This window comes from Daldinia caldariorum (genome assembly GCF_022478825.1).
Source record: "Daldinia caldariorum strain CBS 122874 unplaced genomic scaffold F4812scaffold_16, whole genome shotgun sequence".
Taxonomy (NCBI): domain Eukaryota; kingdom Fungi; phylum Ascomycota; class Sordariomycetes; order Xylariales; family Hypoxylaceae; genus Daldinia; species Daldinia caldariorum.
In genome coordinates, this window is record NW_025953052.1 from 24,152 (window position 1) to 47,118 (window position 22,967).

The window sequence follows — 22,967 nt, forward strand, 5'->3', positions numbered from 1 at the left end:
AGGCAAGTTGGTTGAGCCTATCTTTGAATCCGTACTTGTAGAATATATCAAATCCTGGAGACATCTGTATTTCACCTCGGACGAAGATAGCGAGCCATTTTGAAATCTGTGTTGGTGATATCAGACCCAGAGCATGAACTGTGGAGAGCCTATGCCTGGACCATCCTCGCCAGCACATATACAACCCGATTACGCAAAGGTTCAGATTCGTCCATATGACCCGGGTAAGGGATGGTATAAATCCGAATCCCCCTATTCTGCCTTTCCGAGGTAATTCCATAACTCAGAGATACCCCTCGCTCTGGCAAGTTGATTGCGCATAGTTCTTGCAAGGCAGCTGCATGGGAAGTGTCGCATATCACTTTGGGGGTGTTCGTTAACTCTTGTAGGGATGCTAGTGAATACTAAGTTTATTAGAATTCCGACATCATGACCGGATATCCCTTCGAATCCCGGATCCTTCGGTCACATTATAGCCGCCGTAGCCTTGGGAATCATGTCACAATCGCTAATTATGTCACTCAGGTAGCGGCTAATTTTATAAACTCCGGGCTCAGTTTGGGATGTATCCCGGATTTTGAACTCGGCCAATATAGCTGTTGACAAGCCCTATCGAACGCAGTACTGGCGGGTGTTGTATCTTGGATGCCAGAATCAGGTTCCCGAAGTGACATGCGCGGGGATATACTTTTCCGAACGACCCGGGCTTCCAGCAGCGTGAGCCTTGAAATTGCCACTTTCCGCGGCTGTGGCCCCTCTATCGCGATGGCTACCATCGTACAATACCAGCCGTCTGGAACCTCACCATCGGGTCGTATCCGGGTTCCGCTGACGTCGTATTACGCGCCCTACCATCGAGACTCGGTTAAACATGCGTGCGGCTCAACGCTTAGCAACGTCTCAATCAAAATCACAAGGCTGTTGAAGGCATTCGCCAGAAACTACGCAAAAGTATGGGCGGCTTCGACATTAGGACGTCAATTCATTCTAACGGCTTCCTTAAATAGTTTCAATGAGTATAACGCGTCAATAACCGACCAACCAATTCCCCATTCAGCCCACCGAGATCATAGGTTAGGTACTTATCAAAATTTTGTAGACAACCAGCTTGCTCTTATTACTGGGAAGGGAATATGCAAACGAAATTAATGGCGGCATGTAGATCTAAGAAAGAATGGCAGGTTTCGCAAATGCGTCACGGTAAAGCTATCGCATTGCGACCGTGAGGAAGACCAAGAGAAAAAAAAAAAGTGTTATCCAGTAGCTGTGAAAAGCAAAAAAAAAGTCTAAGTCGACACCTGTGTGATTCGAACACACGCCCCCGAAGGGAATGCCTTATCTATTGCGTAATAGCAGGGCATCGCGTTAACCACTCCGCCAAAGTGCCAAGTGATGGGTTATCGATTGTGAAATAGGTCGCTTAACAATACCTATATAGCAATTACCCCGCTTAGCCATACGTCGATTAGATGGAGACCAGTAGCCACCATCCCGATCGCCCACATAACGTCAAGACGACAAACTTATTTGCCTACTTAGCAAATTATATGGATCACGCTAATAAGAATCTATCCCGGCCAAGTAAGTATGCTCTCAAGTCTATCAGATCGACGCCATCGACATCGTTTATAGTTAAGCTTATTGCTGATATCGTGTTTATTATGCGCGGGAGAGCACCGGATCATGGCTGCGATTTCGAAGAGATTGGATTTAGTAATAACCCCCATTCTACAGGATGAATTGTAGTTGCACATTAACCCGCCCGATATTAAGAGCCTCCGACGTTAAGATATCTATCTAGTTACAGGGTATAACAAGGGTCTAGTATACTCTATTCTATTAGTCTAAGGGAGTTCTAAGGGAGTAACCTGTCGCAAAGGCCAAAATGTCAAATCTATATAACAACCAGCGTACGATAATCTTCACCACATCTCCTTCGTTTATTACCGCTGGCTTGTTAGACTCGTTCACTCCTCGGGGTTCCCTCCTAGGAATAACCAGGAGAGGGTAATTGATGCCTTGATGGCGGCGACAAACCAAAGGCTGGGCTGTACCGCACCCGTAGCTTTGGATATCCAACCTCCGCATATAGCACCAAGAAGCGTCAAGATAAAAGCGATAGCTCTCCTGTTGCGCTTCACGTTCTTCCTGAGAGGCTGCAAGATGTTCTCGTCGCTGATTAGATCGCACAGTAGAGTTGTGATGACCACCGTGGGGACTTCGCTTACTCCCAAACCGCGGCTGTTGACGATCTGGCCGGCGGCTTGAAAACTGAGCAACCCGATAGGAGCAAGCTCTCGGAAGTCCACATCCGCCGGGTCTCTTCGCGAGGGATATGTACCGTCGACTATGCCCGTCTGTATAATAGTCGCGGCCACGACGACGATGACTGTTTGCAGCAAGAAGGAGAAGAAGAGAGTCGTTCTACGGCGCCCGCCTCCGATTAGCTTATGAAATCTAGAAAAGGCTAGGCATCCGATAACGAAGCAGCCTATTGAGAAGAGAGAACGAGCCCATCCGAAAGGCTTGTTGTTCTGCCCAGATGTACCGAGCGCGACGAAGACGGTATTTCCTAATGAGCATGTCAGAGCTAAAACATGAACCTACACCTTCGACGAGGACTAAGTGAACATACCAGTTTGCATCGATACGAAAGTGCCGTATGCTAAAATAAACGTTAGCATCTGAAATCTCGACATAGGTATTCTCCGTAACTCACCATTATACAAAGTGCCATCAGTGAGCCCCGTCGCGAAGCAGCATGCTATCAGCGGTATAGACCCTAAATTTACGCTAATCTCCTCGGTGAGCTGCCGCGAGAAAACCTGCAAGAAGTTCCTCTGCTTCTGCGGCTCTGGGCTAAGGTTTGGGGTAGACTCGAATTTCTCCTCATCTAACATGGTGACGTTGGTATGAGAATGTGAGGAGTGGTCATATGGGAGAGCTGCTTGGTGGTTGACGATATAAGGGCGGCAGAGGGATCTAAATGACATGCTAGGCCAAGCTCGCAATAGTCTAGACCGGAAGCCCCCTTCTTTAGTATTTCTTGGCTACCCGCCAATGCAAATGTAGAATAGCCTTTAAGACTCTAAATCCCTCACCCACCCAGCTGCAGTCCTCCGATTAACTTTCCAGCGTCATCTCCGACGCGGAGGAGTCTCTTGGTGAAATAATAATACGACGGTAGACGGGGAAACGGAAAATTCCTGAATTGGTGCTGCTTCAGGTGGGCAAACGAACTTGGCTAGCTGTCTAGAGAGCATCCATGAAGATAAACGCATGCAGGTTTTATTATGATGGTGGTCCGGGGGGCGTCCGGTCTCAGCTAGTCGGAATCCCGCCATCGTTGTATCCCGACGACGCCATCTGACGTGGTGATCTAGGCACGTCGGTGTGGCAATGTAATGTGTCAGACCAGCGCCGAGAACTCCTAGCTTCGCGATCCGACCTGGGGCTCCTCCTCCCGGTGCTTGCTGTGGCCTGTGCTTGGCGGCTATAGCTTGGCAGCGATAGTAACTTGATCCTGCTAAATTCAATTTGATATGACATGTAGCGCTTGTCCAATAGAATCTCTGAAGTCTAGTATAACTCGCCGCTGTCTCACATAAATATAACTCGTCATATACTTGTCTGTATTACCTGTAAGGTAGCTAATTCTTCTACTCTGATTCTATCACTATCTCAAGCGTTTAGAAGTTAAGAAGTTCGATATAGTTAACCCTTTTATCGAAGGTTCACGATCCAAATTCTTTAGCACAGCGCACAACGTACAACGAACCCGTTATAAATGTAATATATCGAGTTTATCAAGGCTTCCTTCGCTCGGACTCCGAACCTAGGAAAGGTCAACTTGGCGCCAAGGTGCTTAATGTCAGGACGGCTTTGGCAACAAAATATCCCATGCCTGCAAGGTAAGCATCGTCAAAATGATCGAGATATGGGATAGTTCCTCACATCTTGATCCCTCACATCTTGATTCCTCGCATCTTGATGAGATTTCAAAAGCATATTCCACCTGCGTGCCAATGCTGCTAATTCTGATCAGGTCATAGTGGCTTGTCGCGGAATCCTTGTATGCAAACACCAAGACCCCTGATCCAGTAGTATACAGAGAACATCCAGCTCGCCAAGGAGGCCAAGTCGGCTGGTAATATTCCTCCAGTCTAAAGGTAGTTAAAACGCAGGCGAGGAGATAACGGCGGCACATAACAAGCTTCCTGTAAAGTATCATGGCAAATTCTATCCCATGCGCCCAGCTATCATCATGACCATGGGGTAGCCACCGTGGCCGCATTGAGGCCCGGTCCAAGAAGTGTAATAAACACTAGGTAAATAAGCCCGAGCTACTTTTCGGATGAATTGTTAGCGTTCTGGGCACTTTCACGAGGTTTCCATCAGGTACGGTTACAGGGAAATAGTCGTAGATACCATCTTTGAGATTCGATGGGGATAATACCAAAGTAGGATGAGGTGAATTTAGAGCCATAGAGGTTGTTCTTACACCTTTCAAAGAAGATACGCGAGAAGTCTTAGTTGATTGCTATTGGTCTGTACCATCCCAAGACACCGTCCGAGTCAACCTTAAATTGATAACGGCTGGAACTTGCTGAAGAATATTTACATTAAAGCTTGGCAAGTCTTGGGTTCCAAGAACTAACCGCGGGGGAATCCAGCGGTAAAATAGTCAACGGACGGCGGAATTGTTGGCATCGGAGTTGACCATGGAGGTTAGGAGATGTATGGGGGGGATATGGGTCACACGCATACAGGATGTGGTTGAGTAAGTTCATATATGGGTTAGCAGTACGACTTGGCGGCTGAGGTTACATTTCTTCCGGCACGGCCCGCTGCGAACCCGTTTCTCACGCGTATTATAAACTCTTAAAACTAGCAAATAAATCCACATTGAAATAACTAAGATAAAAATTTCGACTACTTCTAGACCTAGCTAATGTTGCTTTTTGAAAGGGGTTTCTTTACATAGAAAAAGAAAAAATAAAAAAGGAGAAAAAAAAAGGAAACTAGAGACAATTATCTAAACCGGGAAATTCGTTAAGGGGAACAGCCGCACGGCCTGGGTCATCAAAGTGGCGTGCGTCGTCTTACTGGCCGGCGTTGGCGTGTAGGTCGAGCCACACCTACAAAACTCGCTACTCTTCTAATAATGTAAGAGTAAGATGGCAGCTAGGAGAGATAAATAAGGCCGGTGGCGATATTTTTCAAGCTGCCCTGAGACACCCTCTGGTCTATCTCTAGTTAGCGGTCTTCTAAAGGGGCTGGAAATGCTTTAGTGCGGACTTTCTTCATAGGTATCATATCCTCGATATTAGACAGATATTACCTAGATTGCTTATTACAGTATCTTCAACCCATGAATTTCCAAGAGCTGAATAAAGCCTATTTAGAAAAGAAACGCTTTGCCGTCTAGGTCCAGACGCAACTCTAGATAATCCACTTATCACAAACCACAACTTGATGAGCTGAATAACGGCAGAAAGGGGTTAGCCGTCACTCAGAAAGATATCGCGCCGTGGTATACCTAATACTCTCACGATCCTTTCGCTAGAATAGGAGGCCTCAGGATAATGCTCGAGATTATGCACGGTTACTCTAGAGCAGCCAAAAACCGGTGATGTACCTATTAGGTATCCCAAGACTCTCCGGTGATTATAGGTAACATTCTTGGAAACTAGGGTCACAAAACGATATTCCTGCAGTACTGATTGGCCTATTGACCATTCAGGGGTGGTCTGCCTAGCTTTCTGCATGAAGACTTTGAGAAGGTTATCATTAGGTCGAAATGCGAGGTTGACGTGATCAATACGTTGTTTACCTAGAGATATGGATTATGAATGATGTGTACCTAGGTGCCTTTAATGCTCATATGATGAGCTTCTATCTATGCCTATGATGCCTGTGCCTATTTTATAGAAAGAAAAGGGGCTAAGAGACATGTATACTTTTTCCACGTGTAGTTACAAGGATACCGTGCAACTCTCCAGATAAGTACGATCAAGGTGGAGTGCAGTTGGGGCGTTAATCGCAGCTTAGAACTCCGCAGATTAAGTCCGTGAAAGCAAAATAATACACACTGAATCGGCGATATATCGACAGGGGAAAGGGATGAAAGGTCACATATGCGCCAAGCAAAATGGTGTATCTCGGTCAGTGCTTACTGCGATGAAGGAACTCTAGGTATCGGTACATGGGATGGGAAACCTTGGAGTGGAGGCGGTTAGAGTATAGTATTTTGAGACTGTGAACGAGGGGGAGAGATCAGTGGACGAGAAAAGGTATAAATATCAAGCTCACGATCGGTTGGCCAACGTGTATTGGTTTCATATTCATCACCTCACCTCACCTCACCTCCCAAGCCATACACAACAGATTGATACCTACCTTATACCAAATCTGCCTTGGTAGTATTACTATCCTACTATTGAGTTTTTCTTGTAGCCATGGCTCCATCCGCGATCCCTTCCACAGATTATATGTCCGGACTCGACAATGATACGACTATAATTCTTCAGACACCGACGGAGATCGGTTCTGGCCAACGTTACGACTCCGTCAAACCAGTCCCGTTGGTTCACACAGTCGAAATTCTAGAGGATGATGTCGTCACAACTCCCACTATCGAAGAAGTTGCTGTCGTGTCACCCTCTGTACGGGATGATGCAGATAAGGATGACGGACCGCTGCAGCTCAGCCACATCGTATCTAGCATCCGGGAACCTACATCTGGCGCCAAGAAGCTCCGCAAGATGTTGTTTGAGACTAACGAGCTTATCGTCTGCCCTGGTGTATATGATGGCCTTTCGGCTCGTACCGCCATGGAACTAGGCTTCAACGCTATGTATATGGTACGTGATACGGAATATGGTATTGCTGTCAACTCAGGCTAACTTGTCTACTTCAAGACCGGCGCAGGTACTACGGCCTCACGTATCGGTCAGCCAGACTTGGCCATCGCTCAGCTTCATGAGATGAGAGAGAATGCCGAGATGATAGCTAACCTTGATCCGTTTGGTCCACCCTTGATCGCCGATATGGATACTGGATACGGCGGTAAGTTTTGGGTAATAAGTTAGGTTTCTTTGATAGGAGTTAACTCGACTACAGGACCTATCATGGTCGCTCGTACCGTAGAGCAGTATATCCGTGCCGGAGTAGCTGGTGCTCATCTAGAAGATCAAGTAAGTAATATATCTATAGCCCCCTTTTTATGATTCACTCTATTCCCCTCCCCCCCTTCCTCTATTTCTCTCTTCTTATTGTTTTTTTCCTTTGGTCTGGTTGGTATGTGAGATTCTACTTCAACCTTATGCTTACCTCTCCTAGGTCCTCACCAAGCGCTGTGGCCACCTAAGCGGCAAAAAGGTCGTGCCTCAAGAAGAATACATCTCGCGTATCAGAGCTGCTCACGCCGCACGGGTGCGGTTGCAATCCGATTTCGTGTTGATCGCACGTACCGATGCTCTTCAAACGCTTGGATACGATGCTTGTATCTCGCGACTACGAGCAGCCCGGGACGAAGGTGCAGATGTCGGGTTGCTCGAGGGTTTCACTTCCAAAGAACAAGCAGCTCAGGCTGTCAGAGATCTTGCACCTTGGCCACTTCTACTTAACTCCGTTGAGAATGGTAAGAGCCCGCTGATCACAGTGGAGGAAGCTCACAAGATGGGTTTCCGTATCATGATCTTCAGCTTTGCGACCTTGGCACCCGCCTACGTTGCCATCCGCGAGACCCTTCTCCGTTTGAAGAACGAGGGTATCGTTGGGACGCCGAAGCAGATCACACCCGTGAAGATATTCGAGGTATGTGGGCTACAGCATAGCATGGAGGTTGACATGAACGCCGGAGGCACGTCCTTTGTAGGAGGATTATAACTTCACCATTCACTGGATTGGGTACATAGGTATATATATATGTGGCGTAAAGATTTATGTCTATTCTGTAGAAAATTCTTAGCTTGTGTCTGATAGTCTCAATATTACATCAACCGTCTTTAAAGCCATTGTATAGCTAACCTCAAGTATGATCGAGTTAACTCCGTGTGCTAGCACACCTGCTCCAAAATGGACAAAGTCATCCCTTTCCAAAGTCAATTTATGTTTAGGATAGGCAAACCGATCCAATGTTGATATCCCCATGCCATATTCTCTAAGGGATCGATTTACATCACCGGTCGTTTCAAAGGTACCTAACTTCAAGGTTTAAACTGTAGGTATTTAATAGATCGATATTCAATATAAAATCATAATCCAGAGGTTGCGCAATGAAATCCAGTTAATATAAACAGTTAGGTAGAAAAACTCAGACTCGAATACCACGATGGATGATAATGTTTGCTAATCTCCGCGCTCGCAAGGGCTCATGGTCTGTCGATGGTTCATCTATAATAGGTATATATAAAACATTTTACAACTCTGATTGTGAGTGCCTACTTTGGGTAGGGATGGATATATATAATATACGACTATGACGGGCTTCGTTTTAATCAAAGTGCATCGCTTCAGCAAACACTTGATAGTGTTGGCCCGTTCATGCAGCGCCTTCTTGAGGGAGTGGAGCGGCATACACCTTAAAGACATAACATCCCTCAGATGCGTAAATAAATGATGCGTACCTAGGTAAATAGATGGACGTTTCAATTGGATATTATCTCGGGGGCATAACATTATATAGGTCATTAATAAATACCGCATGGGTTTTCTGTAACATGACTTGCTGTGTCTGCTGAGAAAAAAACACCCCCGAATGTGTCCCTACCTAACATAAGGTATGTTGTATAGCATTTCATCGTTCATTGTAGCGTGTGACAATGCATCCTACCCTCTCGGATGACGGTGCTCGTTCGGTCCGGGACGGCATTGAGTATACCATTTAACTCAGCTTTTAGAAAGAGGGTTTCTCGTTCTGTTTCTTCTGAATTATTAAATATTAAATATAGCAAGTCGTTCGATTCCGTCGTTGATTTATAATTTAGTAATTGCATTTGTAAGGTTTCATGGTATACGTTCGGTATATGAATTCGTCAAGACATTAAGTCATATTTCAGCTTGGTAGACGAACACAGGATAAGATACGAGTCGACAAGAGAAAAGACCCGGAAATAATTCGGTGCGTTTAGAGATTCGGCCTGCCGTTGTGAGTAGGTGAGCTTCTCCGAATCCTGTGTACTTTCCGTAACGAGTTGTGATATGCAAGTCGGCTGGGGACGAGGTGTGGTCAGGCTATCAGGTCAACTCTACGTCCAGCACCATAGTCTTGGTTAATTGTCGCTGGCTGCCTAAGCTGGAAACTGATCGACGATCACATAGCCCATCCGCCTCTGTAAATAATGTATTAAGCGTGTGTAGAGAAAGAGCTGGTTCTGGGAGTCGCGGGCAGGCGACAAGGTCGCGAAGTGGGAATGCCAAGAGCTTATATAGTGGGTGTGCTGACTGCCGCCGGCACCTGGGCATCTGGAATGCTAGGGTTGCTTGCAGATCATGGCCTGGGGGAGGCGTGTTAAGCGTGCCTGACGCGATGATTGCAGCTGAAGATATGGGGGACCAAGGTCCAACACTGGATAGAAAGAAAAGACCGTTGAAATATGGGCTTGTCTTAGCTCAACTACAATACGAGGATCTTTCCCGGGCTGCATGGTTACAGGTGCCTGACAATACACCCGCAAGAAGCACCGATACGAAGAGGTTGCGGTAGATGCACCTCGGGGTTCCAAGGTTGTCGGGGAAAGTTGATGGCACCGTCACATTGTTTTTTTCTGCTCGAATCATGTGGGGAAGCCAGTGTCGCAGCCTGTGGGCTATTCCCGTCTGGCGGCATTGTTACCTTTTAGGTACCTAATGTACTCCAACCACAACCACGACAGCGTCTGTTGTCCGTGTGGTCGATATAAGACTTGTTGGACGTATCATATATCGCATATGAGGCATGTTGGCGTTATGTCGACTTACCTTACATTGCATTACTTTTGGTAAACAGTCTTAGTTCGAAGGGATGACTCTTGGGCGGAAGTGAGCTGTGAGAACCTACCTCCCTACCTCTAGCTAAGCCTTCAAATTGGGATTATACGGCTCTACTTGTTACACTAGAGGTTCAAAGCTAAATCGAACGAAGATAAACCACGTAATAGTTTACCATTAGAATATGCAACTACTTAAATTAGTACAGCTAAGCCGTCTTGCATCTCGGAGATAATCGATCAGTCACTTACCTATCATCAAAGCTTGGTTGGATAACGATGTTGACATGCCCCTTTCCCCCCACAACTCTACTATTACAGGGGCAGAATAGCGTCAAAAAAGTGCCTTATTCCATTACCAAAGTAGGTAATGTTGGTATCAGCATAACTTTACCGAATCACCTCGGATGTCATCAACATGAGTATCGGAATAATTCGAAGGTTTCGCACTATGTAAAAATAATTTTTTGGAGTTTAAATCTTTCTTATATTCGCCGAGGAAGGCTGGTGAAAGAAATAGTAGTGTTAAGCACTTATTTTGACGGCATTCTGAGGGGCCAGCAGGGCGGCGGGATAGTATTCCAGATAAGGAAGGCCATCTACAACCTTTCTTAAGAAAGCTTTCTCTACCCCTGGATCGAGCTCAATGCGAGGTGCTTTACTCGAGGCTGAGCTCTCCTTGGCAGCGACTTAAATGTACCTAGGTATATGCGCGCTTAGATGTCGTAGCCATCCTAGCTGTCAGGAAATATGCTTGGCCTTCTTCACATCTTGCCGCCATTGGCTACTCCAGAGCCTCCAGGTAATTTCGCGGCTACCTTACCAACATAGCCCGAATGCCTGGGTCTAACAAATCATCGTATCTGGAATGACGTTGGGAGTACGACGAGACCACTGGTTCGCAACTGTTCGGCAGTCTCTCATTGAAGGGGACGAAAACTCCCCAAACTCCTCGATATTCCCCGACGAATAAACATAGCCCAGCCCTTTTCTAGGAGGTGCTGCTGTGATCGGCACTCGTCATGCATGTTGGATTGGTCAGTCTGGGCAGGGAGATAACCGTCGCCTACTTGGGACCCTTACCTTATCCATGATTCTCTTTCAACCTCACATGAGGAGTTCACATGTAACTGGTCACTAACGAGTTTGTCCGACTTCGAAGTACTATTCTCGGTAAAGATCAGCCACCATGAAGGCCATCATGGCATTGCAGTTGATATTGATATCCATAATCATACCTAATCCAACACGCGTGTGAATATGCTGCGATGAATATTATAAAAAGGACGACGATTCTCCCGTCGATGGGCTGTTCTATTATTGCTCTCCTCATCCCACACTCAGAGCTTCATCTTGATCATCAAGCAAAGACTCGCTTCAGATAACGCCGCAACATCAACTTTAGACCTATCGTCTCTTATAGCTATCCTTCAAAATGCGCACTACCGCCGCACTAGCTTTGTTGCCTCTGGCACTTGCTGCGCCCTCGAAGCGAGCTTCTCCTGCGCCTGTCATTAAGCCCCGAGGCGCCCAGCTTGTTGATGGCAAGTACATCATCAGGATGAAGGCTGACGCCAAGCCTGAGTCTATCCAGACCTCCATCCAGTCCGTCGCCAGCGACGCCGATTTCGTCTACAACACCAACAAATTCAGGGGTTTCGCTTCCAGCTTATCCGAGGAGGAGCTCGAGGCCCTTAGGAACAACGCCGACGTAAGCATAGGAGATCGATAGCATGGACAAGATCAAAAAATACTAATACTGTCGGCCAGGTCGAATACATTGAGCAGGACGCCATCATCACGATCAAGGCCACGCAGGAGAACGCTGACTGGGGTCTAGCTCGTCTATCAAACGCTCAGGCCGGCAGCACCACTTACACCTACGATGACAGTGCTGGTGAAGGCACTTGCGCCTACGTTATCGACACCGGTATCGAGGTTGACCACGAGGTATGTAATAACCGAATCTCCAGGCCATTCTTCCTTGTCTAACTCGGTTATAAGGAATTCGAGGGCCGTGCCAAGTTCCTCAACAACTTTGTCGACGACGATAACACCGATGGCCACGGTCACGGTACTCACGTCGCTGGTACCATCGGCTCCAAGACTTATGGAGTTGCCAAGAAGACCACTCTCTTTGCCGTCAAGGTCCTTGGCGCTGACGGCTCAGGCACCACGTATGTGATGAACTCTCACCCCGCTTGGAAAGTATAAGAAAGAAAAGTGGCTAATGAGAAACTCTAGCTCTGGTGTCATCGCCGGTATGGACTTCGTTGCCAAGGACGCCGCTAGCCAGTCCTGCCCCAAGGGTGTCGTTGTCAACATGTCCCTCGGAGGTGGTGTCTCCAACGCCGTGAACGAGGCAGCCGCCAGTATTGTCGACGCTGGTCTCTTCCTTGCCGTTGCCGCCGGTAACGAGGCTGACGACGCTTCTAATTCTTCCCCCGCCTCCGAGAAGTCCGCCTGCACCGTCGGTGCTACCACCAAGGATGACGAGCTTGCCGAGTACTCCAACTTCGGTAGCCTTGTTGACATCCTTGCTCCCGGTACCGACATCGAGTCCACCTGGATCGGTGGATCCACCGTAAGGTTATCTCTTGCTGAAGATATTTTTGCTTAGTACTGACAATAATCCCAGAACACTATCTCCGGAACCTCCATGGCGTCCCCTCACATTGCTGGCCTTGGTGCTTACTACTTGGGACTCGATGCTGCTCCCGTCGATTCTCTCTGCGACTACATCGCCAAGAGCGCCATCTCCGGCGCCATCTCTGGTGTTCCCAGCGGCACTGTCAACCTTTTGGCTAACAACGGCGAGTCTTAAATGACGGAGGCCAAGCATGAGCTTAGCTATACTTAGTTCTGTATATCATTTAGCCATCTAGGTATTGGGACATGGAGGATTAATATTTTATGTACAGGTATATATTTCGGAGTGTTATGGGAGTTAAGGCAAGGGGTTCTCCAGTCAATTTACGATATTTACCAGACCTATACCTTGCCTGATTCGTGTGCTAGTCTAAGTCGTACTCCCACACAGATCATTAATCGACGTGGAATGTAAGGCACACAAGTTTATAGGCGACTTCGAGCATTCGGCAAGACTCTGAGGCTCATATTTAGGAACGTCGCATATAGTCAGCGTAGTCAAAATGCCTCCCTCCATTCGATGTCAACCTAATTCATCATGTATCATATATATCATGTGATAAATAAAATTCCACCAATTATACACAAGGTCGGAAGAAGTCCCCTCAAATCTCGATACGCATAGATCACTCACGTGGGCGTACCTTGAGTCTTATGTACCACGTACGACTTTTCCCGGGTAAATTCTACAGCAACTATTCACTGCTCTCACCACATCCACGAGCACATCTCCGCAGTTTTTTCCTAGCTAGCAAGAAGGCTAGAATACGCCAAGGCTGTTATAAGCTATTAATGGCAACCTTGGCGTGGTAACTTTCCGACATTGGCCTATTCATACCACGCATTCTCACGGGAATATTAAAGGTCCTCATGGCAGTTTTCCGCCCCCGCTAATACGACAGAATAAACGGCATGCTGTAAATTGAGTTACTTTGACACCTAGCCGAACCCCTTATGGCCATTGGTTAAGTTCTGCAAGGTTGTACGCTTGATGGGAAGCAATATATCCATTTAAAATCGCCTCGCCTATATATAAAGTGCCACGATGGTCTCCTGTTCGAGATACTCTGTTTACCTGTTTCTTCATCACTCAAGGTCTCCATAACAAGACTTTCCAGTACTTATAATGGCTACTCTTGTTGCTCTAGTGGTGATTGCCGCCAGTATAGGGCGAACCTATGCTCAATCGGCTTTGACAGTCAATGTTGCTTCTACGTTGCAACAGATAGACGGCTTTGGTGTCTCTCAAGCATTCGGACGCGCAGCCGAGTTTAGAGATTTGTTGTCTGGAGACCCTCAGAAGCAAGGTCTTGATTACTTGTTCAATACAACCACGGGCGCTGGTCTCACGATCATCCGCAATCGTATCGGCTCAGGGACGACAAGCAGCGACAGTATCCTGCCCAAGAGTCCGGGCGGTCCAAACGCAGCTGCGAACTATAGCTTCGACGAGGATGATCGAGGCCAGGTTTGGTTTAGCCAGCAAGCCATGAAATATGGAGTCAAGACTATCTATGCGGATGCATGGAGTGCGCCGGGGTTCATGAAGGTAAAAGCCATTCATAATTCTATGCTTTGAGTAAGGTAACTAGGATGTTCAAGCTAAACTACCTACTTTCTAGACCAACAACAATGAAAATAATGGTGGCTACCTCTGTGGTACGCCAGGACATTCTTGCTCGTCTGGAGACTGGCGTAAAGCTTATGCCGACTTCTTGGTTCAGTATGTGAAATACTACAGCGAGCGTGGTATTCCCATTACGCAACTCGGTTTCTTGAATGAGCCCGACTATGTGTAAGTTTCAGCAGATTGAACGATCAATGCAGCAGCTGTCTTATTGACTCTTATAGGACGAGTTACTCATCGATGCAATCCGGTGCCAACGAAGCTTCATCGTTTATCCCTATATTATACGATGCGCTCAAGGCTAACGGCCTCAGTAACGTGTCTATAACTTGCTGTGACGCGAGTAAGTAGAGGATCCCACAGGAAATCTCTCATCATGGGTCTTTCCAGCTCGTTACTGACTATATAACGCAGTGGGTTGGAACTCTCAGCGAAGCATCACCCAAGGTCTCGTCTCAGCAGGTATGGAGAAATACCTCGGGTATATCACCAGCCACATGTACACGGGCGACCCAAACTCGGTAATATCTACCAAGCTAAAGACGTGGCAAACGGAGGCCGCTGACCTCCAATCGCGCTGGTGTGCAACGTGGTACGGTGGTGGTGGCCAATGCGAAGGTTTTACTTGGGCGCAGAAGATTCACAACGGACTTGCAAACGCTAACCTATCTGCGTACATCTACTGGCAAGGTGTGGAAGTCAACCAATTCCAAGCATCTTCGTACCTCGTTGCAAGCGACGGTAAGACGCTCACTCCTTCCGGGCGTCTTTGGGCCTTTGCAATGTGGTCGCGATTCGTACGCCCCGGCGCATACCGTGTTAGCACATCTGGTAGCGTTTCCAGTACTGGTATCACGGCGTTTAAGAACACGGATGGTTCGGTAGTGGTTGTTTTCCTCAATTCCGGTGGCTCACAGCAGAGTGTCAAGGTCTCTTTCAAGGACTTTACTCCGGCAGCAGCCGAAGCATTTGTGACGGATAACAGCCGATCTGTAGCCTCTGTTGAGTCAAAACTCGCTGATGGGGCAGTTACTGTTTCTGTACCTTCACGAGGGATACTCACGGTCAAACTAACTGCCGCATCTTGATTTGCACGCCAAAATATTAAGCATCTAACCCCGGCTTTGAACATGCGGGAATTCTTGGCTTTATATTGGCAATGTCTTGTACGTAATAGTCAAAAGCTTAGCACTACCTAACTTTCCCATTCTTATCTTACAGGGCTGCTCGCGATCTTGTTAATTGCATACCGTTTTTTTCTTTCTTTCTTTCTTTTTTTGACCGGTGCTCGGGAACTATATTCTTATGATCTAGCACGGCATTATATCAAACACTAGAAAATTAGTTTGCGGCTTAATAGACCGGAACTACCCGTGATAAGCATCCGTCTAAACTGCCTTGGTAGTAGGTAGTTAACCTTCTACCAACTTCCTTTGGTAGAACGTACGAACTATCCAAGTACAAAGAGTTAGCAGCCCTGGCTTTAGGTAAGGGACTTCTCTGAGTATCCTCTTATGATATAGTCTATCTACGATTTTCACGAGTATTGGACGATTTATATTCTTTACGCACGATCGCTCCCTCCCGTTACCTCGTATTGGTAGGCAGGATCCCGCTAGGTCAGGGGCACGATTCTAGACCCACGGAGCTGGGTACAGATAAGTAACGGACCTTCCCAATGCGACAAGGTGAGATATGGCGTGACTCTGCAAAAGAGATGAGAAAGAGATGAAAAAGAGGTGAATGCTGGATACTATGGTAGTAGGAATAGAGTAGGAACAGAAGAGGAAACCAGAGCGGCACGAGCTATTACCTTACCTAGAGTAGTATCCCACGAGTCACAACGCAATCAATGTAATTTCCGGTTTGTGGTGAGCGGGGGTTCCAATTGGACGGTTGGAATGCGGGATAGGCCTGGATGGTGGTTCATTGGACCATCTATCCTTGTTCTCTATCAGCTTGCATTATGTGCGAACGAGATAGCGTGCTGCCGTTGTAAATTGTAAACAATATAAAGTTGCTACAAGCACCGCTCTGGGAGCTTTGTTCTCCGAAGGATCCGGTCTTAGCTGTTCCGGCCCTAACTCTCGCTTGCTATACTCCATCCCGTCCCTTACGAGGTTGATAGGTTGAAGCGTCGCCATCATGGTCGCCATTGGTCTTGCTTTTTCGGCGCTCATTGCCGCTCATGTCTCCCTAGCGAGCCCCGTGTCGTCGTCGCGCACGCCGTATCGTGTCAAGGAGACGCACCACGTCCCGAGAGACTGGAGACGAGTTCGTCGCGCACCTGCTGGTCATATAATTGACCTTCAGATTGGCGTCAAGCAGAGCAATTTCCCCGAGCTCGAGAGGCACCTCTACGAAGGTATGTAGGAGCTGTACACTTTTTTCTGAGAAAAAAAAAAAAAAAAAAAAAAAAGAGAGACAAAGTAAAATAAATCTAATAATTATATAGTCTCTGACCCGGATCATCCCCGCTATGGTCAGCACCTTTCTGCCGACGAGGTGAAGGAGCTGGTTAAGCCTACCGATGAGACCTTGAATCTCGTTCACGAATGGCTAGCGGATAATGGTGTCACCCCTTCGGGATATAGCTCGGCTAAGGACTGGATCACCGTGTCTTTACCGATCGAGACCGTCGAGCGCCTTCTCGACACCGAGTACCATATCTATGAGCACAAGGATGGTGGCCTTGTTGCTCGTGCTCCCAAATGGTCTCTTCCTTTTCATCTGCATGATCGCATTGATACAATCCAACCTACCAACTCGTTCTTCCGTGCTCACGCCGAGAAGTTCGACCACATCGACGCACCGGTGTATATTGACTCTGAATATATTCCACCTACCAACGAGAACATCAGCGCAGTTTGCAACGTCAGTTCCGTCACGCCCGAGTGCTTCCAAACTCTTTACCAGACCAAAGGCTACAAAACCCGCTCTTGTAGTAACAAGATCGGCTTCAACAACTTCCTCGGCGAGCATCCTATCCGATCGGACGGAGAATTATTCCTCGCCAAGTACCGACCCGAGGGTGTCCCGAGCGTAAAGGCCTTCCCGCAGATCACCATCGCGGGCGGACCTGGTGACTACGCCTTGACTCCGGAGGAAATTGAGTCGGGGACCTCTAAGGAGGCGAACTTGGACTTGCAGGCCATTGCTGGCATTAACCCCAGGAGTATGTAATCCAGAGACCGTTGGGGTCATTACAAAGAATACTTTCGCTAATGTAGGTTGGTGATAGCCCCGATCATCAGTTACTCGACGGGAGGCAGCCCGCCTTTCACCCCGTCACCTTCTACTCCCGACAACTCGAATGAACCTTACCTCGTATGGGTTAACTACTTGCTCGAGCAAAAGTCTTTCCCGCAAGTCATTAGGTATGTCTTTTATCTCTCGTCGATGCCCCTTCGATTAACAGATGCTAATACGAATACAGTATGTCATATTCTATCTACTCTGCTTTATTCTAACTAGGTATTCATACGGGTTACTAACCTTATACAGCAACTTCGTATGCCGACGATGAACAAACCGTCCCGGAGTCGTACGCTCGACGTGTCTGCCAGCAGTTTGCCCAAGTGGGTGCCCGTGGTACCTCGCTATTATTTTCTAGCGGCGACAGCGGTGTCGGAGCGTATGGAAAGTGCCTCAGCAACGACGGCAAGAACACAACCCAATTCCTTGCCGAGTTCCCGCCTAGCTGCCCCTATGTAACAGCAGTTGGTGCCACGAAGAACTTCGAACCTGAAGTCGTAGCATACCGCCCCGCGTTCGTTGGCCCCGACGGTGTTTCGCACGGTAACTACACCAGCGGCGGTGGGTTCAGCAACTATTTCACGGCACCGGCCTACCAGGCCACGCAGGCTAGCAAGTACGTCAAGAACCTGAACGGTCTATATGATGGTCTATACAACAAGAAGGGCCGTGGATACCCGGATATCTCCGCGCAAGGGCTTTACTTCGCGTATTTCTGGAACGGCACCGAGGGAACTATCAGCGGTACAAGCGCCAGCTGCCCCCTAACGGGTGGAATTATTTCGCTGGTAAACGACGCGCTTATCTCGTCTGGCAAGCGCCCTCTGGGCTTCTTAAACCCTTGGCTATACTCCAAGGGATACAAGGGATTAACTGATATCGTAGGCGGTAGTGCCGTTGGGTGCGGGGTTGACGGCTTCCCAGCGGTTGAGGGATGGGACCCTGTTACTGGCCTTGGGACTCCGATCTTCCCGGAGCTCGTCAAATTAGCAGGTGGAAAGCTGTCCGATTAATGAGGCACTCGGATGTACAAATCCGTGATGTAATATATCTTGTCTCCGGGGAAAATCCGTCAATATATGTATAACCTTAATCTATGACTAGCGAATCGAAAGCTGTTCTAGTATTCCTATGATGATATCTCGTTGCTTTTTGTGGTAGCTTGTGAAAGGTACACCTAACTTTACAGTGGTACCAGGTACCTAGGAGGTAGGTAGAGAAACCCAAGGAGGTACCTAAGAAAGTACCTAAAGTATAACCTAAAGTGCCTAACCTTACCTAAGGCGTTTAGCCGGACTACTACCCCACCGCATAAGATTTCCAGTGTGCCTACTAGAAGGTCCCACGCTTCCTCAGCCGCAGCCTGATGTCATTATTCTTTCTTATTTCTTGTTAAGCGTGTCAGTCAACCACCTGCATCGTTAGGTAAACACCAAACATCAACTACTCAACTATCAAATCTCAGTCCAGCTTCATTTCAACCATGGGTTCCATCGTTCTACCACACTTAAACACCGGCTGGCATGTCGACCAAGCCATCCTCTCGGAAACCGAGCGTGTCGTCGGTAAGTAATGCAAAAGCAAACAATACCATGGTTCGAGAAAAGAAATAAAAGAAAAAGAAAATACTGATACGAATCATTTCTGTAGCAATTCGTTTCGGTCGCGATCACGATCCCGAATGCATGCGACAAGACGAGGTCCTATACCGCATCGCGGATAGGGTAAAGAACTTCTGCGTCATCTACGTCTGCGACATCGACCAGGTGCCCGACTTCAACCAGATGTATGGTAAGTTCATTATCCCTTCTCCTTTTACCACATCAGGCCGGCTGTTAATGTGATGATTCTATGCAGAATTGTATGACCCGTGTACCATCATGTTCTTCTACCGAAACAAGCACATGCTATGCGATTACGGCACGGGAAATAACAACAAGCTCAACTTCGTCCTCGAAGACAAACAAGAGCTGATCGATATTATCGAGACGGTCTATAAGGGCGCAAAGAAAGGTCGGGGTCTAGTCGTCAGTCCGAAGGATTATTCTACACGTTACCGATACTAGTCCGAGATAACTACGTTACTACGCTCCCAACCGCGCTCCGTTATGAATGCTTTTCAGATGCTTTACTCGCGAGGAGTCTATCAACCGGTCTCAAGCTAGGACCACGCAGGAGTTATTGGGAAATGTCTATGGTATGTAATATAGATACCTAGGGGACATTTTAGACAACGGCAGAGCTAATGACATTTCCCTCTATTAAGAGCTAGTTGATTCGTATCCTCTTGATTCTCTTGTAAGTTGACATGGGACTCTGAAGCTAATCTAGTGAACGTGAGTACGTCGTAAATCGATTTAAGTACCTACCTACTTAAGGTAGAGCTATGAGTTCGTATAGGTAATGAATGAAGGTTCTATACATGTACCTCATTTGTCTTTCATTCAGCCACTGAGGCGTACGTATTCAAGGCACATGCAAGCTGCGTGGCATTGGACATTCCAAAATTAGCACCATTACATAATGTAAAGTCCCTGAGATATGTGGAAATGGATGTATTGTACGTACCACGGGAGGTACCTTAGTCCGCCAAACTTTAGCACAGCCTTCTTGCTAGTGGGCTGTAGTAGGCTGTAGCAGCTGCGCTAAGCACCTCGTGACACGCAATCTTCAGAGAGCGTCAAGTACTGTACAAAACATATGTCAGTTACCCCGCGCAATGCACAACTCATTTAATGCTCTTTTGAGGTATCTATACATCTCCCTACAAATCTCCCTGCAATACAATTCATCGCGCTTATACCACTGCGTGACGACAGCTACTGAATTTGGCTGTGTGTCCTGCCTCATTATACCTAGACCCTTAGGTAATAGTAATAAATTCAAACAAATGCACAGTTGCCAAACAAATCTCTAAAACGCTCTTCCTTTTTTTCTTCGTTTATTTTTTTATTTTTCGTTTCTTTCTGTCTAGACAGAGAAACTACATCGTAAAAAAAACAAGCAGGCGATAATTCGTATTGAACAACACTCATTACGCCAATCGGTTTTTGTTCCTCCCACATTCGTTTCCGGCGACTGCAGGACACCCAGAACCGCAGAACCGTCTAACCGATTTTACGTCGGCTCACTTGAAGAAAATCTCATTCCACCACTACCCGTCCCGGCCGTCTACCCGCAGCCCAGCCTCGTTTTTATTTTTTTATTTTTTTCTTCTTTTTCAGCTTCAGCTTTCAAACGGGGTTCTCAATCAAGACATAACGTGGAGCTGAAACCTGAAGAAACGAGAGAGTGCTGGTCACATTTTTATTTTATTCTCTATTTGGCATAGCTGCTGCCCCATAGAAGAAGAAGAACGACGACCATGGCAGCCAACGACTACTACAACAACGATTCATCACGACATTATAATCCATACGAACCGTCTCTATCTTCTACTACCCCGCCCTCTTATACCTCGCATGCGCATAATCAAGATCGTCCGGGCGCTTCCACCGTATCTCCCTTCGAGACCGTCTTTGATGACCATGTCTACCCGACTAACTCTCATTCCCATCAGACCGATCCCTTAAATGACAACAGCCAACAAGCCTTCGCTTACGATACGAGGTATCATGGCTCCGGTCCGGGTGATGTTTCGCCCGTAGGTACCGACGATATCCCCATGCGAAACCAGAGCAACAAATCACCTGGTTATGCCGCCGATTCGACCGACCACGTCTACGACACCGCAGACCAAGAAGGTGGCCGTCGGGGTCTTCCCAAACCTGGCCGCATTCGTTTCGGCGAATTAGGCATGTTTGGATCGGAGAAGAGGAGGATACCCATCATGGTTTATCTGTTTTCCATCATTCAGATTGCCGTGTTCATCGCCGAACTTGTCAAGGCCGCTCAGCTCACGGGCAGCCCGATTCAGATCCATCCTTCTGTTAATCCCATGATAGGTCCTTCCCAGCAGATCCTTATTAATATGGGTTCGAGATACGTCCCTTGTATGAAGAATGTCAACGGCGTGCAGAACTATAGCCCGCCTGCCGGCGTCTTAGAAAAGGGTTTTGGATGGCCTTGTCCCAACACTACCACGAATGACCCTAACGATGACTCCAACAAGTGCTCTCTCTCGGAGCTGTGTGGGTTTGACGGAGTTCCCAATCCCGAGTGGGACCCCGTCAACGGCCTGCAGCAGAGCCCGGCACCTAACCAGTGGTTCCGATTCATAGTCCCCATCTTTATGCACTCGGGTCTAATCCACATCGGCTTTAACTTACTATTGCAACTTACCATGGGGAAGGAGATCGAGCGAGCCATTGGTTCCACCCGGTTTTTCCTCGTCTACATGAGTGCTGGCATCTTCGGTTTTGTTATGGGAGGCAACTATGCCGCTCCGGGAATTTCGTCTACAGGAGCATCGGGCTCTCTATTCGGAATTATCGCCCTAACTTTACTCGACCTGCTATATTCGTGGGGTGAGAGACGTAGCCCCGGTAGAGAGCTGATATTCATCATCATTGAGATTCTTATATCCTTCGCTCTCGGTCTTCTCCCTGGTCTCGACAACTTTTCTCACATCGGCGGGTTTATTGTTGGCATATGCCTAGGAGTTAGCGTTCTCCATTCTCCAAATGCTCTGCGTCGTAAGATCGGCGAGGACCACTTTGGAGGACCCTCTTACTCCACCGTAGGCGGTGGTGGTGTTACCAGCGTTGCCTTTCCTGCCTTTTATAGGAACCCAGTAGGTTTCTTTAAGGGTCGGAAGCCCCTCTGGTGGGTGTGGTGGCTTGTTCGCGCCGGATTTCTAATCCTCATTATCGTCGTTTTCATCGTGTTACTGGAGAATTTCTATTCCAACCAAAATAACTGCAGTTGGTGCAAGTATCTTAGTTGCCTGGTTAGTCTATCCCCCCTCGACTGCTTTTCCGGTGTTGACATCCCTACTAACATCTTCGTAGCCCGTTAATAACTGGTGCGATATCGGGAATATCACCATCACGACATCACAGCCCCAAAGTTCGCGACGAGGCCTCGGTTTAGCTTTACTCAAACGGGTCGCCAAGTTTTACTCGTAAACCCCCTTCCCTCTCAATAGACACATGATGATACCCAAAGACAAGCTTGATAATTGCGTAAGACCGGATAATGGCACTACGGCGTGGGGACTAGGGTAGGGACGAACGGATGGATTTGCTAGGTAGTAGGCATCGGGCATTCGAAGCCCTGGTATCTGGCGGCGTCGCCACGGTTGAACATACTGGTGCAGCATGAATTCGACAAACGGGCCATATATAACGGGACCACGGGGGTATTACCTGGCTGGTTACTAATTGATGGTAGTCGTAGTTTGATATACCAAAATTTACGGCGGTGTGTTGTTATGGTGCATCTTTCGATCCGTAGACATTATGTGACGTCTTGAAACAAAATTTTGATCGTGCTTGGTTCCAGCTCGGAGTGTATTGGTAGGTTGA

General features: G+C 47.5%; 7 protein-coding genes and 1 non-coding gene across 8 annotated transcripts; 6 read left to right on the top strand and 2 right to left on the bottom strand.

Moving 5' to 3' along the window:
• Positions 1-1,292: 1,292 nt before the first annotated feature.
• F4812DRAFT_t130 lies at positions 1,293-1,387 on the bottom strand. The gene has a single exon. It is a non-coding gene; the product is annotated as a tRNA-Ser (tRNA).
• Positions 1,388-1,967: 580 nt separating this feature from the next.
• Positions 1,968-2,900, bottom strand: F4812DRAFT_461880 (uncharacterized protein; the record flags this gene model as incomplete). The annotated part of the gene is made up of 3 exons (XM_047937940.1): positions 1,968-2,572; positions 2,636-2,665; positions 2,720-2,900. 3 exons carry the CDS (start codon positions 2,898-2,900, stop codon positions 1,968-1,970), a joined length of 816 nt encoding a protein of 271 aa, XP_047787351.1.
• Positions 2,901-6,341: 3,441 nt separating this feature from the next.
• Positions 6,342-7,929, top strand: F4812DRAFT_129110 (oxaloacetate Acetylhydrolase). The gene is made up of 4 exons (XM_047929526.1): positions 6,342-6,863; positions 6,921-7,068; positions 7,123-7,196; positions 7,342-7,929. Exons 1-4 carry the CDS (start codon positions 6,459-6,461, stop codon positions 7,888-7,890), a joined length of 1,176 nt encoding a protein of 391 aa, XP_047787352.1. The 5' UTR covers positions 6,342-6,458; the 3' UTR covers positions 7,891-7,929.
• Positions 7,930-11,406: 3,477 nt separating this feature from the next.
• F4812DRAFT_461882 (subtilisin-like protein) lies at positions 11,407-12,795 on the top strand (the record flags this gene model as incomplete). The annotated part of the gene is made up of 5 exons (XM_047937941.1): positions 11,407-11,682; positions 11,742-11,921; positions 11,976-12,148; positions 12,216-12,555; positions 12,610-12,795. 5 exons carry the CDS (start codon positions 11,407-11,409, stop codon positions 12,793-12,795), a joined length of 1,155 nt encoding a protein of 384 aa, XP_047787353.1.
• Positions 12,796-13,590: 795 nt separating this feature from the next.
• On the top strand, positions 13,591-15,538 carry F4812DRAFT_128709 (glycoside hydrolase family 30 protein). Its single transcript, XM_047929525.1, has 4 exons — positions 13,591-14,169; positions 14,243-14,415; positions 14,472-14,590; positions 14,662-15,538. The coding sequence occupies exons 1-4, from the start codon at positions 13,747-13,749 to the stop codon at positions 15,333-15,335; spliced, it is 1,389 nt and encodes a 462-aa protein (XP_047787354.1). The 5' UTR covers positions 13,591-13,746; the 3' UTR covers positions 15,336-15,538.
• An 854-nt stretch (positions 15,539-16,392) lies between these two features.
• Positions 16,393-18,515, top strand: F4812DRAFT_461884 (tripeptidyl-peptidase 1 precursor; the record flags this gene model as incomplete). Its single annotated transcript, XM_047937942.1, has 4 exons — positions 16,393-16,612; positions 16,703-17,422; positions 17,489-17,686; positions 17,752-18,515. The coding sequence occupies 4 exons, from the start codon at positions 16,393-16,395 to the stop codon at positions 18,513-18,515; spliced, it is 1,902 nt and encodes a 633-aa protein (XP_047787355.1).
• A 470-nt stretch (positions 18,516-18,985) lies between these two features.
• F4812DRAFT_461885 (mitosis protein dim1) lies at positions 18,986-19,568 on the top strand (the record flags this gene model as incomplete). Its single annotated transcript, XM_047937943.1, has 3 exons — positions 18,986-19,067; positions 19,153-19,293; positions 19,360-19,568. The coding sequence occupies 3 exons, from the start codon at positions 18,986-18,988 to the stop codon at positions 19,566-19,568; spliced, it is 432 nt and encodes a 143-aa protein (XP_047787356.1).
• Positions 19,569-20,866: 1,298 nt separating this feature from the next.
• On the top strand, positions 20,867-22,568 carry F4812DRAFT_461886 (rhomboid-domain-containing protein; the record flags this gene model as incomplete). The annotated part of the gene is made up of 2 exons (XM_047937944.1): positions 20,867-22,390; positions 22,452-22,568. The coding sequence occupies 2 exons, from the start codon at positions 20,867-20,869 to the stop codon at positions 22,566-22,568; spliced, it is 1,641 nt and encodes a 546-aa protein (XP_047787357.1).
• Between the last annotated feature and the right edge of the window lie 399 nt (positions 22,569-22,967).